Source organism: Maylandia zebra, linkage group LG12 (assembly GCF_041146795.1).
Source record: "Maylandia zebra isolate NMK-2024a linkage group LG12, Mzebra_GT3a, whole genome shotgun sequence".
NCBI lineage: Eukaryota > Metazoa > Chordata > Actinopteri > Cichliformes > Cichlidae > Maylandia > Maylandia zebra.
In genome coordinates this window covers 13852342-13870202 of record NC_135178.1, presented here as the reverse complement: position 1 = coordinate 13870202, position 17861 = coordinate 13852342, and the positions used below count along the sequence as shown (strand labels likewise).

The window sequence follows — 17861 nt, the reverse complement described above, 5'->3', positions numbered from 1 at the left end:
CTGCATTTCAGCAGCTTCAGACCACGACAGAGCCTCCACTGTGTTTTACAAATGGCTGTAGATACTTGCTTTACCTCTCTCCTGACCTCCTCTGAACATGTTGATGATGATTTGAACCAAAACCTAAATGTTCTAATTAAGACCTGTTGATTTTCAGTCCAGTTCTAGTGTAGTTTTGTGTACCGCAGCCTTCTCCCCCTGTTTCCCTTCCTTAAGAACGGCTTCTTTACAGCCACCCTTAAGCAGAGGCCATTTCTGATGAGGCTTCAGCAAACAGAACGATCACTGAAGTTCCAGATGCATGCCTCAGGACCTCCGCCAGTTCTTTGCTGGATTTTAAAGGAAGACTTCTTAAAGCCATGACCTTTAAATGCCCATCTGCTGCAGATAGTAGTTTAGGCCTGTGACTTCTTTTTATCCCCTGTTTGTTCAGTTTCCATCTGATTTTTTTAAGCACACACAGCATACCATGATCTCTCTTTTGGCATAAACACATTTGCAGAGAAAAACATAAAGGTAGGGCATTCATTAAGTTAGAAAGTAGCCTCATCACTTTGGGTAAAAGTTGAAATAATTATTTTCTGTTAGCCTAGCCAAACTTGCAACACTAATCTATATTTTAATTTAGTGAGGAGACTCCACTCCACTGGTGACTGCAAGCAAGAAAACACCCGAGGAAAACACCAATAAATAAATGACGCCGTCAATAACTATCATAAACCTCCTTGTATGATCCATGATAAAGCAGCTGTGTGCGACACACCACAGAGCACAAAGAGCATTCCCCTTTCTGAATAATCGAAAGTGTGTACTGATGGTTACCTGACAGATGCATTGCCTGGGCATGCCTTCATGGTGGGCAGGATAATGACAGAAAAAAGGGGCACAGAAAAAAGAAAGGCAAGCTAGAGAGCGATTGCTTCTCTGGTTTGTGAACTAAAGCAATCGAGCCACTTTCTATGAAATCACACAAATTCTAATGTAATAAAACTAAAATCCATCCACTGAAAAATAAATGTAAACTAATGATACATTAATAGGCAGTTCACTATTCCCAACTCTTAAGATCGGAGCTAAATAGCGGTATTTTTTACTAGCAAGCAATAGGCTATTTATTATCTCTAAAATGCATTAATGATTTAGATAAGAAATGCACCCGGCTCTAGGCCTCTATCCGTGTCTCTGTAGTTTCTGCCATATGGTACAGTTTCCATAGAGCAACCCATGGCTCCCAGGGGGGTGGGCTCCGAGTATCACTAACAGACGGCGCATCCCTCACTGTCTGTATTGACTCAGTTGAAAATCAAAAGTAACACCCTGTTTCAGCAGGCCTGACAACCCAGCAGTTGGTGTGCCGCTGCTGCTTTATTGGAGCCAGCAGGATGCCCGAATGAAATCAACACCCAGAGGTATTGCAGCCAACAGCAGGATCATGTCCAACAGCGAGCGACGCCCCTGCTTCTCCGCTCTCATCAGCACCACCCTGATACCCCCATCATGGAGCTTGTCAAGTTACAAGAATACTGACGAGAACAATGCCGGAAGTTCAACAACGCTAATAAGACTCAACAAAACAACAGCTCGCCAGTTATGCGGTTTTAGCTGTGGCTGCTATTTTTACTTCTTTAGTTTAACTATGTCCAAACTCTGACGTCAATAAAAAATCAACCCTAGATATGCATAGACTTTTCTTTCTTTCTTTCCCCCCCAAAGAGACACCGGAAGTGTGGATATCACCCTGCTGCAACTTGACGACCGCGCAGCTCCTCTCTCCCTCAGGATGACTGGGAGTGACGCAGGGCAGACGGAAAAAACTGGGGCTTGATGAGAAGGACGGCGGTGATGCAGGAAGGGCTGTAGCTTTATTTATTTCAGCCTGATGCCTGACTTGCCTGCACGGAGGATATGAGAGTCACCCATATGAGAGCTTTTCTGTGACAGACAGGAGGTAATAACGAGGAATCATCAAGTCATCCTTGGGGCAGACCAGTTTGGATACACTCCCAGGTAGGCTTCATCATGCCCGGTTGTGGCTGTTACTACAGGCTGCTGAAGTGCTAGGTGGCTTTCTGGAAACAGGATACATGTTAAAAAATGTCAATAAATTTATATTTTTATTTGCGTCAGTCTTTACACGGAGACTGATAATTGGCTTGCACAATTTGCTAAGGTGAAGTAGGGCTGATTTCTTCTTGCATCTTAGCAAATTCTTTAAGCTACACCGTCACGACTCATCGCCACTGTTATGATCAGATAGTCGAGCTTCTCCTTCTATATTAACACGGGACCTGTTTTCTCTGTAGGTAACATCGGGTCCTGTTCCTGCACATGGGAAAGTAGCCTAGTCATTCATTTCCCCACTGAACACCGAGTTGTAAGTCGCATTCAGTGTATTTGGACCCCCACATCCTCCTCCTTCGTCATTTCAACAAATATCCACCATGAACTACCTGCGACGACGACTCTCGGACAGCAATTTCATGTCCAACCTACCCAATGGCTACATGACCGACCTCCAACGCCCCGATGCGCCGCAGCAGAGCCCCGCAGTGTCGCCCGGGCCGGCAGAGAGGCGCCAGTCCACCAGTCAGCAGCAGCAGCCGCAGCAGCAGCAACAGCAGCAGTCTGGAGGTGGAGGTGGAGGCTTCTTCTCATCCATTTCCAACGCCGTCAAACAGACCACAGCTGCTGCGGCTGCGACCTTATCGGAGGCAGCGGACCGAGCAGGTGTCTCCAGCAGCGCTAAGATCCTCCTGGTCATCGACGACCAGCAGACCGACTGGTAAGAGCAGTGCGCATTGGCAGCGCGCTGCCTCGTCTAGACAGCAAAAGTGTGCCAGACCGTGGGTTGCGGTGGCCTAACTCCTAGAAGGTCATATGATTCATCCGGTGTTGAGAGGTATCCTTCCATCACGTGAAACAACCGGTGGGAGGTTTTGTGCGCCGAAACTGTGCCATGGCAAAGGCGCAACAGACCGAAGGCAGAGAAGCCATTTTCATTTGACGATCAGCTTGTTTTTTCTTCTTGTGATCGATTCGTGTTGCATTCTGCTGATAATCTGAAATTACGCAAGTGCACTATGCGTTCATGGCCGCCATGAATATGGAGATTACCTATTTGTCAAATGAAGCGGCTGTAAGTGCAGAAGAAAAACGATTTCAGCAGACAGTCGAGCTTCTTTTCCGCGCGCATTATGCAATAGTGATAGCAAACTAAGAAATTTGCTATTATCGAGACAGGATTGATATTCACAATAAACGGAAGCTGACCTGTCCTGATGCAACACCAGTAGTTTTATTTATACATCCATATTTATATATATATTCTCTAAATTTCAAAATTTGCCAAAATAATGGCAAATATTAAATATAGAAAGGCAAAATTTTAAAATCACATCCATATATCAACTTTTTGATGTAATCATTTAACTTCTTGCTTTAAAATCAGGGTGAAGGTCTTCAGAGGTAGAAAGGTCCATGGGGAATTTGACATCAAGGTGGAACAGGTAAGTTTTGCTTTGTGATGCAGACTTGTAGATTGTCTAGGCCAATAGCAGACCAATAATCTATTTGTGAGGAGAAATGTGCAGCCTTATATTTATTACTACAGTTTCACTCAGTGGTCTTTCATGATGTAATCCACTAAGCAGCATTTTAACAGAAGAGAAGCCCATAAACATTTTAAAATCTTCTTTGCCTAAGGCATTTTCTTCTCCTACTATTTTAGTCTCTCTACCTCATTCTGGACTGACATTTCTTTCTTATGTGGCCTCAAAACAGGAAGGATGAATTTCACACAGAGCCTGATATTCTTTAATTGTGTCTTGTTCTGCTTGACCGCTGGCTCCACTCATCACCGCTGTGATTTCTGAAGTGTTTATTAGGGTTTGACCTTGATACTGTCCTTTCAGGCAGAGTTCTCTGAGATCAACCTGGTGGCCAATGCCACAGGTACCTACAATGTGAACATTGATGCAATTAGGAGTGGCCATAAAGTTACAAAGTAAGTTCTCTGCAAAATTTTTCTTTTTAGAAAAAAAATTGCAGCGCTGGTAAAACTACGAGTTTCTGCTGAAACGTTCACTGTGCCCCAAATGGAATGAATCATCAAACTGATTTGTTGTTTTTTTAGTGCTGTTAAATATTTTGCTCATGTCCCCTGAACCAGATCCTTTAAGCCAGACTTTGTGCTGATCAGACAGCATGCGTTCAGCATGGACAAGAATGGAGACCATCGTAACATAGTGATTGGATTGCAGTACGCTGGACTGCCAAGTGTGAACTCTTTGCACTCGGTCTACAATTTCTGCGACAAACCGTGGGTGGTGAGTAGGATTTAATTAAGGCATTCATTTAAAGCCAGCACACACTTAGTTGAGTGACATAGACATACTACGCAGCAGCATCTTTCTGTATGTTTCAGTTTGCTCAAATGTCTAGGCTTCACAAGCAGCTTGGCTCAGAGGAGTTCCCACTGATTGAGCAGGTTTACTATCCAAACCACAAGGAAATGGTGAGTTTTTGCCCTATGTCCTTCTCCTCTTCCTTTTCATTTGTTTTCATGGCTACTCTCTTCAAATAACAAGGACCTAGACCCATACACACACACACACACACACACACACACACACACACACACACACACACACACACACACACACACACACACACACACACACAACCTCTGCATGGGTCACATGTCAGGGGTGTAATTTACCTCCATGTCAATATTCAATCTTATGTAGCAGCTGAGAGCACTCACATTTTCTAAGCATCGACTTTTTTTTTTTGTAATTGGTAGATGGTGAGTGTTTGATTTCTTGAGTTCCAAGTTAGTGTTGCTACAGTTAAACTGAGACGGGTTGGTGCAGAGCAGTTTAATTCCTCCCTGCTGTCACAGCCTGACAGTACTGGGCTGGCTTTCAGGCCATCAGTACCAATCGTAATATCTGCCCCGATCAGAACTGATATAATAATTGGTGTTTTAATCACTGGGGCACTACGAGAAAGTTCATTTATAAGAAATCTGAGCATGTTTTAATGTTCTTTTTGCAGATTACCTCCCCTCAATTTCCTGTAGTGGTAAAGATGGGCCATGCTCACTCAGGGATGGGAAAGGTAAATCTAGAGTTCTTAAGTATTTTCTCAGGTCCACGTGAACACGCTGATGTCACTATATTAATATTTTCACTCTTGCTGCTTTAGGTGAAAGTGGACAATCAGTATGATTTTCAAGATATTGCTAGTGTTGTGGCACTGACCAAGACCTACGCCACATCTGAGCCATTTATTGATGCAAAGTATGATGTGCGCATTCAGAAGATCGGCAACAATTACAAGGCTTACATGTGAGTGAAACTTCCTCTCAGGTTCATGCATGAAAATAAAAACAGTGAAAATGGTTAGAATAGAGTTAAGTCTTTATTTTAATTAACAGGCGAACATCAATTTCTGGCAACTGGAAAACCAATACTGGTTCATCTATGCTTGAGCAAGTGGCCATGTCAGACAAGTAAGAGCGCAGAGTTGAAAATGAAATAAAACTGTAAATCAAATTGTATCGCACTGCACTATAATAGGTCTGATTAATGTGTCACGGCAGGTACAGAATGTGGGTGGATTCTTGTTCCGATATCTTTGGAGGATTGGACATCTGTGCTGTGGAGGCTCTACATGGTAAAGATGGCAAGGACTACATCATAGAGGTACTACGTGACAATGATATCAATGTTTTCTATAATCTTAAGGGGAGTCCACTAATTATATCAAGTTGTGGTCTTTTAAGGTTGATGACTGTTCGATGCCACTGATTGGGGACCAGCAGGACGAGGATCGCGTTCATATTGCAGAACTAGTGGTTTCTAAAATGAACCAGACTGTTCCACGTACTTCAAGCTCTTCCACAGTCCGTACAGGACAGCCAGCACAGGTGCTCAAACAACAGACATGCTTTCCTTGCTCCAGCACACCCTAACTTTTCCTTATCTTCCACACTTTTAGTAGTAACACACTGTAAGTACAGTTAGATCCATAAATATTAGGACAGAGACACTTTTTCTTGTCATTTTGGTTCTGTAGACTACCAAAATGAATTTTAAGTTCGATGTCTTTCAGCTTTAATTCGGCAGGTTGAACAAAAAGATTGCATTCAAAAAATTGCACACCCAAGGCAACAAACTGCCTCTGATGTGTTTTACGGATGGTGCGGTGTGCTTTAGATCTTGAGCTGCTCCACGGCTTCGCCATACTTTTCCTTGTCATCCTTCAGGTAGAGGTTGATCTTGGTTTCATTTGTCCAAAGATTGTTTTTACAAAACTGAAAACTGGATGGCTTTTTTCGATGTCTTTTTAGCAAAGTCCAGCCTAGCCTTTCTGTTCTTGAGGCTTATAAGTGTCTTGCATCTTGCAGAGAACCCTAACCCTCTTTTTCGCAGCCTAAGGATGGCTTGTTTCACCTGCATGAAAAGCCCCCTTGACCGCATGTTGTGTGTTCGCAGTAAAATCTTCCAAATGCAAGGGACACGCCTCAAATGAACTTCTAAACCCTTCATCCAATCTGAATGTGAATACCCTGAAATAAAAGCTGAGAGTCTACACATTATGTCCATTATATAACTATAATATAACCTGTGAAAGTGTTCAAATATATATATGGACCTAACTGTATATTAGTGGGCATAAAAATATGAAAGAAACAATTAAAACAAGACTCAGTGAGCTTCAAGTCAACAGGATCTGCATTATATTTTCTTTAATCTTTTTAAAAACACATGTTGTGTTTCTAAGAAAAGTAGTGGGCCAAGCATGGATCCCTGGGGTACTCTAAATCTGAGATGGTCACATCAGAGAGACAATCAAATAACAACTTTAAACAGACCACACTGTGATTTACTTTGCCTGAAATGACTTGAATGGTGTGGAAGGATTCAGTGTAGGGTTAAGAGGAGTTTCTGGTTATGAGGTAAGTTAGAACGTAGATTTCCGTCAGAATTCTAAATGTGGCTTAAAATGTTATGAATGTTGTGATTAAGAGATTTGCTAGATCATGCTGTGGAAGAAAAATCTTCGGAACAAATTAAGAGACATTTAAAATATTTATACATTATCATTTTCTCTGCTTAGCCATCTAATGAATGTCATTTTTGCTTTGTATTGATATTTTCCCCTTGTTAACTTGTAGAAAGCAGTTTCTCCTCAGCCAGTCTCACAACCGAGAGTCCCGCAGTCTCAACAGCGTCCTTCACCACAGGGTAAGAACTGGACTTTTAGGGTCTTGAAAAATATTTCAGAATTTGAATGTGATTCGTCTCCTTCTTTTGTTTATCTCCGATAGGTGGTCCTCAGCAAAGCCCTCCATCTCAGCAGCGTCCACAACCTCAAGGCCAACCTCCTGTACAGACCCAACAATCTGCTGCCAGCCCTGCCACTGGTGACCCCAGTAACCAGACTAAGGCAAGCCAAGGGCCTGCAACTCAAGGTCAGAGACCTACGTCTGGTCAGGGCTCTCCTCAGCGAAGCCAAGGAGGATCCCCTCAAGCTCAGAGGCAGCAGTCTGTATCGCAGCAGAAACCATCTGCAGGCCAAAAACCTCCACCACAGCAGAGGCCTGCCATGCCCCCTAGACAGCAGTCACAGGGAGGGACACAGCAACAGAGGGCTCCCGGCCAACAAGGACGCCCTGGAGCACCCACCACCCAGCAGCCACGTCCTGCCGCTCAGGGTCAGGGGGGCCCAGGAGGACGACCTCCTCTGCAACAGAAGCCTCAGCCTCCACAGAAGCCTAGTCAGGACAGCCCGGCTATGGGCGGCTCTCCACAACTAAAGTAAGTAGCTGTGAATGATAAATGGGATCGGTTTCACCTCATCCTTCAAGCAGAAGATCCCTTCTTATTGCCTGCACTGTGACATGCATGCCACATGGGAAATCTATTTAATGACAAATGAGCCACCCGAATGTGCATGGTTTATTGATTTTTACACTTTTCAGCCCTTCAGCAGCACTTTCACGTAACATAACATTTCAAAGTCTGTGCAGAGCGCCTGATACGTTAAAACAACAAGCGGAAGCCGTAATGAAGCTACATATTGTGATATTTAAAGATCCCTTTAATGTAAATAAACTTTTGAACCTTGTTTACATATCTAGATTGTTGTGAAACTTATGAAACTAATGCCATCGACTGGCAGTGAGGCTACACATGTTCATCAGATATTTTAACATTATTAAACATAACTCATTGTGTGATAGCATACTTAGTTCAAAGCACAGCTTGTCTATTTCAGGTCAGTGTGAGAGCCTGCTGGTGCTGAGCGTCTCTCCTCTGCTTTCTGATTCACCGTGAGTTCGAGTCTCCTCTGCTCCTTCTTTACTCCGTGTAAGACACACATGGAGTGGAGCAGACACATGCCGAGTGGAGGAAAGGAGAGATAAGTGGAGATAATATTACTAGACTTAATGACGTACCTCCAAGTGCAATAAAACCTCTAGGGTTTCCAAGACAAGACCATCAGGTCTAAGTTAATCCCACTGCAAGGCCTTAGTATCATGGAGTTTTTGAGTATCCATCTATCCATTTTCTTACACTTATCGCCGGGCGGTTTGGGGGAAGCCTTCCTTCTTCCCAGCTACCTTCTCCAGATTATCTTGTAGAATACTGAGGTGTGCCTCCGGGGCCTCCTCCCTGTAGGGCATACCCAGAACTCGTCACCCAGGAGACACCCAGGAGGCATCAGTGTCAGATGCCCAACCCACCTCACTTGGCTCCTTTCGGTGTGGAATAGTTGCAGCTCCACTCTGAGATGCTCCTGAATAGCTAAACTCCTCACTCTGTTGCTAAGGGGGAGGCCAGTTACCTTTGGAAAAAGCTCATTTTGCCCCTTGTATCAGCATCTCATTCTTTGATTACTACCCCAAACTAGTGACGATGGGTAAGCGAATGGGCATAGATCAACTGGTAAATTGACAGCATCGCAGTGGAGCGCAGTGTTTGAATCACCGCAGATGCTGTAAGGGCCTCGGGGTGAAATTTTACATTTCTTAATTTAAAAAAAAAAAAAACTGGACACATGTAATCACATATTGCCGTTTTGCCGTCAGGTGTTCAGACAATTTATTTATTTATACAGTAAGCAAAATCATTCACGCCTTAATTTAACCGGGTTAGCCATGATTCGGTAGTCTCTGCCTGCTTTAGCTTCTTTACTTCTTGCTTCTGCTGAAAGTAGGAAGTGCGCTCTGCAGTGTGTCACTCTTTCCTCTTATGAGAAGCACAGTGAGCCTCCACAGCAGTACTGACAGCTGCGCCTATCCAGCTGCAATGTTCCATCGGTGCCACACAGGACACCTTATATCGGGTTGACGTTGCTGCGTGAACAGAATGTAACCTAAATAATTCACAAAATTAGGAATACATAATCCTGATTTTGGATTTAATACTTGAGCTTCTTTATGCTCTCCTGACAATGAGACATAAACCCTCTTATTGTCAGTCGCATACAAAAACATGCATCACTTTGCTTTCCAGAAAAGTCATTCAATATCCATATCATATTCAAAGCTAACTTGAAATGATAAGGTAATACTGAATGACCCGAGGAAAGGAATGCGCTTTATCATTGTTTACTGAGCCTTTTCTCTCATTTCTCTCCCTCTCTCTGTCTTGCCTTGCGCCAGTCTTTTCATTCCATGGGTTTGCTGCATGACTTTAATAGCCTCTTCCTCTCCTCTATTGCCATTTTCCTCTCTTTATAGCAAGTCCCAGTCTCTTACCAATACCTTCAACATTCCAGAAACCCCAGCGCCACGAGCCAGCCTTAGCCAGGACGAAGTGAAGGCCGAAACCATACGCAATCTACGCAAATCTTTTGCCAGTCTCTTCTCAGACTGAGACAGCATAAGCCCCTCTTCCCTCTCCTCCTGAAAGAAAAAGAGACAGGCAAACTGAAGGACAGACCCCTTCTTCCCCCTCCGAACAAGGACCAACCGGATGCCGTCTTTAATTCATGTACACTGAGCCTGATGTGAAAATGTACACACTTGATAGCCACTGCCTACATGGTTTAACTCTTTTAAAATGAACAAAAAGTAGAATACAGTTAGGCACTGATGTCTTAAACATTCCCTGCCTTGCCTCGAGCCTAAGTAATCATACTCAAAACTGTTTGTACTCCACACTGAAGCCTGTATATGCATGAATACGAAACAAAACAATATTGCTCTCACTTGTTTGTTTGTGCTGTAAATTCATCGTGGCCGTTATGTTCAAGTAACTTGAGGCGCTGTATTAAAGTTATTGGGGAAGGGAAGATAGCCAAATATTTTATTTTAAATAAAAAAGCAGCACCTAGTTTATTATCTCTTCTTATCTAAAAATAGTATATTTGTGTCATAGTAAAAACAGTGAAAATGTAGCTAACCCCTAATTTTGAATAAAGAGCTGTCAAACTGACTTAAAGCCACTAAACAATCTCCATGTATCCCCAATAAAAACAAAGCTACACCACTATTTCACACTTCTACTCCTTGCAAAATTAACAACAACATCCTCCCTGCTTTCCTGATTCCCTAATTATTTTTGTATGGCGCCCAAATGACTACAGCTGCACAAAAAGGATGTCCAGTGTTTGCAAATGCTAGATCTGTTCAAGCTGTAGATCGCTCATGGTGATGTCTTAGCTGCATGTCAACAGGAGGCAATGGTTGCATTTCCCAACCCCTGACTTTGGCGCTTGTAACTGTGTTGTCACATGTAGTTAAATTAGCTAGTATTAGAGTAGTTGGTGTCGTGAGTATGTCGTGGCTCCCGATTTTCTTCGTTTTTTTTTTTTTGTTGCAGAAGAACAAAAGCCCAGCAGCTCTCTAACTTGAAAGCATGCCTTACACAGACAAGAGCGTCAAATCAAATGGAGCTGTCTCAGGGATGTCCAGTTGATTGTGACACTTGTGTGTGGGTGAGGGTCTTCCATTGCAGTCTTATAGTGGTTGTTTACAAAAAAAAAGAAGGAAAAGCATGCATTTTAATGAGCTAGAATGTTTTATTATTTCAAACACATTTGCACACAGAGTATATCTTGCAAAATTATACTTGAATACAATGGTTTTCAGGTTTATTCATCTGCCACTTGACAAAGCAGGGTTCCTGCTTTGGGGTGCTGCCATGTCTGTAACAGGCATGGTACAGTGGGATCCAGTGTAGACAGGGTTGGCGACTGTTCAGGTACAGTTAGTGAAAAATATCGTTACTTACAGTTTATTTTCCTCAATTTTCAAAGCAATGTGACAAGAAAAAAACTGCTAACCAACTACTGAGTTTAATGGATGTACAATAGGTTTTAGGAGGTCTTAGCAGTAGGTCAGCATAAGATGCACTCCAAAGCACACACAGCCAAGGAATGTTACGTTTGTGAAATTCATTTGTACCACGTAGAAAGGTAAAACGGTGACAAGTTTTAGGAATGCCAACTGCACGATGCTTCTCTGCAGTTGATTTCACAATTCTGCCACGCATCTTTTGCACCGACAAAACTTTCTTTGATCACGTCTCTGAAAATCCAAGCTGTCACTGAAGAATGTTTTATCTTCTCCAGGCACTATAAATGTCTTCCAGAAGGAGTGCTATAGATTCATATGGTGATATAGTATGGCAATATCACGCTTTTAGAGAAGACCCAATAGTGAAAAGTCTAAGTGAGTCCTGGTCCCCCTGCAGATTCTCCATGTTGCCTGTGTTTTTCTGTTTATGTAGCCACAGTGACCCCTTGTGTTCAATGGTGCATAAACGTGTGAATGTTGTTTTGTAACCTGGTCAAACCAAATAGATGTTGTGCAAAGCTCTGAGTGATCCAGATTGTCACTTTCCTCCCCTGCTGCTATTTGTGCTTGCTGATATTCTGTGTGTCTCTAAACTTTATAGTTTATCTGGGAAAATAGTTTACTTACTTTTTCCTTTTGTACATGCACAATTTTCTTGTGAATGGCACTGCTATATGGTGCTTGTTATGTTATGCATAAGTAATGGAGGGCTTCATTTTTACATTTTACAGTTACTCAGTGTCAGTACGTAACTGTCAGATTCATAATGGCACAGCCGAGAATAAGTAAGAGAGGAGTAATTTTCACACTGAGTGTGTAATTTATGAAAATGAGCCATCACATTTAGCACTGATGGTTATCTTTGAAAAACCGTGCCGTCCTTTCACTCAGAGGTGTCTTGGCCAAACTGAGAAACACCATTTGCCACGAGCCCTCTGGAGCCTGACAGGATGAGCCGCGACGGCAATGCAAAGAAGTCATTTTGATATATATTTTTTTTTATATTTTATTTTTAAGGGTTTACATTATTTATGGTTGATATATCTGACTGTGAATGTACATTGTCTTCTTTCTTAGAGCTCCTTTTATTGTTTTTTAATTCCACCGTATAATCATTGTGAAACGGTAAAATCCTTACAAGTTTGAGTGAAATTGATTGTCAGTTGATGCCTGCCAGAGTTCAAAATGTACATCATAGATGTAAGTGCAAAAATCAAAAAGCTGAGGGTTTTTTTTGTTAATCAAAAATAAGATACTGCATAATATAAATCATGGTGGATTATTGAAATAAATGTAATAAAAATGATATTGATGTTATATGCAATGTAGCTATATTATGTGAAAATGAGTATGTTATTACAACATGCACATGTCCAATAAAACCTATGACAAATAATGACTGGTTTATTTGAGAAAAGTAAAATAAAGTAGGGTTTAAAAGATGCTGACACAGCTGCTGAATAACTGTAACAACACCAGTTAGTCTAAATGATTAATGCAGAACTGTTGAGTAACATTCATATTCAAATTTCTTTTCATTTTGCTGTCCTTGATGATCAGAGACATCATTGGTTTTTCAGTTTGTTTTTCACACTTTTGTTAACATTTATTTTTATACCGTAGCTTACTTTATCCATCAGGTTGAAAATTACATGGTTGCATTTTATTTTATTTTATTTTCGTTTTTCAGTTATAAAGAAAAAAAAATTAAAGGATATATATAATAGTAATTCATAGACTTTAGGTATTTATATTAAATGGGTACAGTGCATAGTATTCGGTTGTGAATGACTTTAATATTAGGCAAAGTATTGTTTATACTCTGCATTGCTGTAAGCTAGCGTCTAAAAATACGGTGGCCCTGAGAGGTCAAATGCACTGCAACTAAAGATACCACCAGCAAACCTAACCCTTAGCCCCCCAAAAACACAGCCCACAAAAGTAAGTTGAACAAAAACAAAAAAACAAACAAACAACATAGCAAAACATAAAAACAACATAAGTATTTTGGGGAAGATAATAATGCGATGGACCAGCAACAAAAGTGACAGAAGCCAAAATGTGCGAAGAACTGCACCGAGGGGACTCATCTGTGTTATGAGTTAGAAAAAGATTCAGGTAATCTGTGTTTTAATCACATGATTCATACAATACTGTAGATACATGTTTGCTATTAGCTGTTTACTGCTAGCTTGTCCCTGCCGCAGCTGTTCCGTCACGTTATTGTCTCCCCATGAACACTTGCCGCCTGTTTTTTAAAGCGTTTTCTACTTCCATTGTGTGTGTGTTATATTTTTTTTTCGATCTAGTTCAATTTTGTTTCATTCTACTTATGTTGTGTTTTGTGTGCTTTTGAAGGATTTTTTTATTTGCTGGTGTTTTGTTAAATTGCAGTGTGTTTGACCTCTATAAAGAAATGTCTTTTAAGAATGTCCTATAGTTTGACAGTATTTTTCAACATAAAACATACTAATGTGGCCACAAGGTGGTGTGGGCCTACAGTCTCACTTCTGTAAGCACACAAACACCACATTCTACCATATTACAATGTAACATGTTTATTTGGCCATTACAAATGACTTATAATACAGTATATGCATTCCTTTTCCATTGAAAGTGTTAATTTATATTAAAAAAAAACATCCTTTTTAAGTAAGTAAAAGCATCCTGAGTGCTACAGAACAGAGCCCTGGGATTTTGTATGTATTACTATTCAGTCATTCAGTCATTATGATTCATCATTGTATTAGCAATTATGTTAACATTGCTGAAAAACAAAGTTTTTCTTGATGCTCAAATTTTAATCGTACGACTTTAAGTCACATAGAAAAACGGAAATCAAAGCCCGCACACTACCAAACAAAACTAAACTGGCATCCCTTCTTTGTAGAACAGAGACCCATTCATGGTGTTTGAGTAAAAACACAACTATTATGTTCCCAAATTTTGGGGCTTTCACTCGGGCTTAAAATCTGAATGCACCAGCTGCAGCTGAGAGAGGCTCGATACTATTAAGCACCCCCTCTAATGTGAAGAGGGATGTGTTTCATTGCCTTGTCTTGTACAACTCAGTGAGTGCATCTACAGCTGAAAGAACTACATTAAAATTAGATTTTCCTTTCCCTCATCTGTCTGTGCAAATGTTTTGGCAGGTAGGTTTTATGCAATGAGAGAGAGGGAGAGCGTTCAATTTTAATCACCAGATTGATTCTTTTATTTCTTCCTTGAAAGTTTTCATTGCAGACAAAAGTGTCTGGAGTGCAAAATCCAATTTGCAGGCAGGATGTTTTATAGCTGCTCGCTCATGAAAGGTCACCGTGGTTTTTAAAGCTCTATCTGCTTTGCTTGCAGTTCTTATCTGGCTGCCCGGTGGCTGTTCCTTCCTGACAAATCTAGGTCTCGTTTGCAGGTAAAATGCTCATCTGATCAGGAAAGAAAATCTAATAAATTTTTAAAAATATATACATTTTTAATGCGTCATGAAATGTGTTGTGCATGGAATGAACTAAAGAAGTAAAGGAACAAATGACAGAGTCCTTTGATAAAACCCAGAAAAAAAGATGGAGGGGTGGGGGTGTGACAAGCCCAAAATAAATGTGACATCATTTAATTTACATTTATCACAGACTAGAGACATAGAGGGGTAAAATTTATGTAGCATGACCTTAGAATAATGAAAACAGTGAATCACTTTAAACTGAATTAACCAGTGGCTGCTGTATTATTGAACAACTCTTAATATAAGACTTTGCAATCCTTCACATTTCATTCTTTTCTCAAGCCTCCATAAAAGATAAAAGCATGAAATATGAATCACAAATATGAACTTTGTACTGTTTGGTACTAGAAAAAACACTAGTACCACAGCTTCATTCACAAAATGAAAAGTATATAACAGAGTAAGTTGCGTATCCACACCTTGTATCAAAAGTGTTGTCTAGCAATGGTGTGGTAAGTAATCAAACTACAAGAGAATTTATCAAATGTATATTTAATTTGAATAAGAATCTAGTGAACTTCTGAGATCATAACTATTACTTACCAATTGTAAGACATTAAGAGAGCAACAGCGAGTGACGCATGTTTTTTTCACCGGCTGTATTTCAGGCTGGGGGGGTGGGCTGACTTACTCATGGTCTGGAGAGCCAAATTATATCAATTATTCACTAAGGTAACAAGCAAATCACTGGCATACAGCATAATACGACAACCTGATGCTCTTACATAATCTTGTCTGTGAAGGTTCTCAGTCATCCAGGTCATCGTAGTCAAAGGAGCTTGCAAAGAAAAGCGTCTGGACTTCTTTAAGTTACTTGAAGACGTTTCACCTCTCATTCTCGGAGACGTTTCACCTCTCATCCGAGAAGCTTCTCGGATGAGAGGTGAAACGTCTTCAAGTAACTTAAAGAAGTCCAGACGCTTTTCTTTGCAAGCTCCTTTGACTTACATAATCTTATTTGTTATAACAGAAGATTTAGCATAGTGATGGATCATTTCATTCCCATCCACCAAAATAAATCCAAACCTCTTTGGGAGTTTTCAGTAAAATAGGCCATTCGGTGAAATCAAATGCTTTGTGGGTATCTAGTCAAAGTACAGCATATTCAGGCTTTGAAAGAGTACATAATTTGTTGCTTAAAGCTACTTTTATCTAAAAAACTAGGTGGAATGTAGCCGGTTGTTACTGGACAGAGTTGATCATGGCCTGGAAAATCCTTTCTCAAGAAACAACAGAAACTTTGATGGTCGTTCTCTTTTCTCATGTAGTCCAGTTGTTGTGCAGTCATCCTAATGTAGCATTCATGACTTTGCTGCTCACAAATAAAGCATTCAAGGCTATTGCCAGCAGTACTCTCGTTCCTTTACAGACAAGGGAGAAGACAAAAGGGGAGGGAGGCCACACTTCTCTGAGGGAGAATATTTCTAGAGCTGACCCATTTAAACAGCCCAGAGAAGCTGCAAAGCACAGGTGCATCTGCATTGGTTAGAACCAGAATGTGTAATTACATACATTAAAAATGCTGTTTATTCACAAACTGAAGCAAGTGTCAAAGCTGATTTTGCACACGTCATTTGATAGGCTTACTAAGCAGGATTTGAATAGAAACAGTTTGAGACACCGGGCTCAAATAACAAGTAATAGATTCAGTACAAAATGCATACAGCAAATGTCCTCAGTCATTCTTTTATGAGGGAAAAAAGAAAAGAAAATGTGGTGTCAGTTTAGGATTTGAATGCGTTATTCAGCACTCAAATGGGAAACAGTGGCTGATGATTATACGTAATCTACAGCCTCGCACAATTAGTGCAACCCAGTACTACTTTGCATTGTACTGATGTGGGGTAGAGGGTGAATGACATCCATATTTAGAAGGTCCTCATTGATTCTTCCTAACAGAGGCACAAAAGATTTGTTGTCTGTCCTGTCTTGAATAGCTGGACCTTAATGACAGTTCTGCATCATAAAACCGCCTGCTGACCTTAATCACCATTTGGAAATCTCTTGAAACTCTGAGCTAACAGTTTGCATTTGGTTTCTGCAGGTTGCATGAAAATCTCTGAGTCAGGTTATCAGGCGCTTTTGCATGGAAACACGCTGTTTCTATGCAAGGCCTGAATGTGTTTTCCCTTAAAAAACACACACACACACACATGACTTGGATGATTTCTTAGCCAAAATGGCAGATGATGAAGGATGAGTGAGGAGTGTGCTATGAAGATTTAATTAAGTCTCACCATGGGATGTCTTAGTGTGACTCCAGAGGCAAGGACAGAGGAGTTTGTGTTTGCTCAGTGCAACTGTGAATAACATCTACACTATTCTTACTTTGACCTACATGTACTGAGAGGAGGATCTGAGAATATGCCCACATGAGTGCAGGTCTTTCATCACGTCTTATTTTTACCAGGAGGCTGCCAGAGGGGTCTCCTTATAGCGAACCTTATTTTAACTTTAAGCTGTCAATCTCTGCTGGAGATAATCTGGGATGTAAGAGGCATCCGCGTCGCATCTCTCTACCAAATGTACAGTCGACATAAAGCTGCGCTGCCAAATCCCGGCTGTGGTGCATTTGCAGATTGTTGCAGGGTTACAAGCACATTTTCACCTCAGTTTATCTTAAAATTATGACATAGATTTTGATCGTCTCTGTGGAAGTCTCCCAACAGCACTTTTCTTCATTCCCTTTGAAATGAATTCAGTCTCTTTTGCTCCTACTCAGTGTGCGTTACCATGGATACTGCTCCCAAATGGTTTGGCTTGTACATGAATTTGTTTATAAGTGTTACTTGGAGTGGATTGTTCTTTTTCTGTGCAGCCAGGGTAAACATAGTTTCCTAATTAAGCACAGGACAAGTGCACGTAATTCCATTGTTATTACTGTATTCTCTTCTGTGGGACTAAACTAATAATTTGCTGTTTGCGTCAGGGAGTGATCAGGAAATTACTTAATTTTTGCAACTTCTGTAACGTGAAGCATGAGCTACCCGCCGACACCAAGTGCCTGCGGCAGTTCTTCTCTCTGCGATCTTCTGCATATGATTTAATCTG

At 41.0% G+C, this 17861-nt stretch overlaps 1 protein-coding gene across 2 annotated transcripts; it reads left to right on the top strand.

The window, feature by feature from the left end:
- Nucleotides 1–1242: 1242 nt before the first annotated feature.
- On the top strand, nucleotides 1243–12707 carry syn1 (synapsin I). 2 transcript variants are annotated; one of them, XM_004544177.5, is made up of 14 exons: nucleotides 1243–2007; nucleotides 2304–2782; nucleotides 3449–3506; nucleotides 3912–4003; nucleotides 4169–4325; nucleotides 4424–4513; nucleotides 5056–5118; nucleotides 5206–5348; nucleotides 5438–5512; nucleotides 5603–5705; nucleotides 5786–5929; nucleotides 7181–7250; nucleotides 7334–7823; nucleotides 9752–12707. In XM_004544177.5, the coding sequence occupies exons 2-14, from the start codon at nucleotides 2442–2444 to the stop codon at nucleotides 9885–9887; spliced, it is 1962 nt and encodes a 653-aa protein (XP_004544234.2). In that variant the 5' UTR covers nucleotides 1243–2007; nucleotides 2304–2441; the 3' UTR covers nucleotides 9888–12707. The 2 variants fall into 2 exon arrangements, with proteins under 2 accessions (XP_004544234.2, XP_012772827.2); XM_012917373.4 differs by having other exon boundaries at nucleotides 1244–2007; nucleotides 9790–12707.
- Nucleotides 12708–17861: the final 5154 nt, after the last annotated feature.

What these genes read in the sequence shown, in the direction of transcription:
- syn1 (XM_004544177.5), top strand. Translation starts at nt 2,442, where the DNA reads ATGAACTACCTGCGACGACGACTCTCGGACAGCAATTTCATGTCCAAC. An exon ending in AGTGGCCATAAAGTTACAAA is followed by an intron (nt 4,004 to 4,168) that starts GTAAGTTCTCTG and finishes CCCCTGAACCAG; the next exon opens with ATCCTTTAAGCCAGACTTTG. An exon ending in AACAATTACAAGGCTTACAT is followed by an intron (nt 5,349 to 5,437) that starts GTGAGTGAAACT and finishes TTTAATTAACAG; the next exon opens with GCGAACATCAATTTCTGGCA.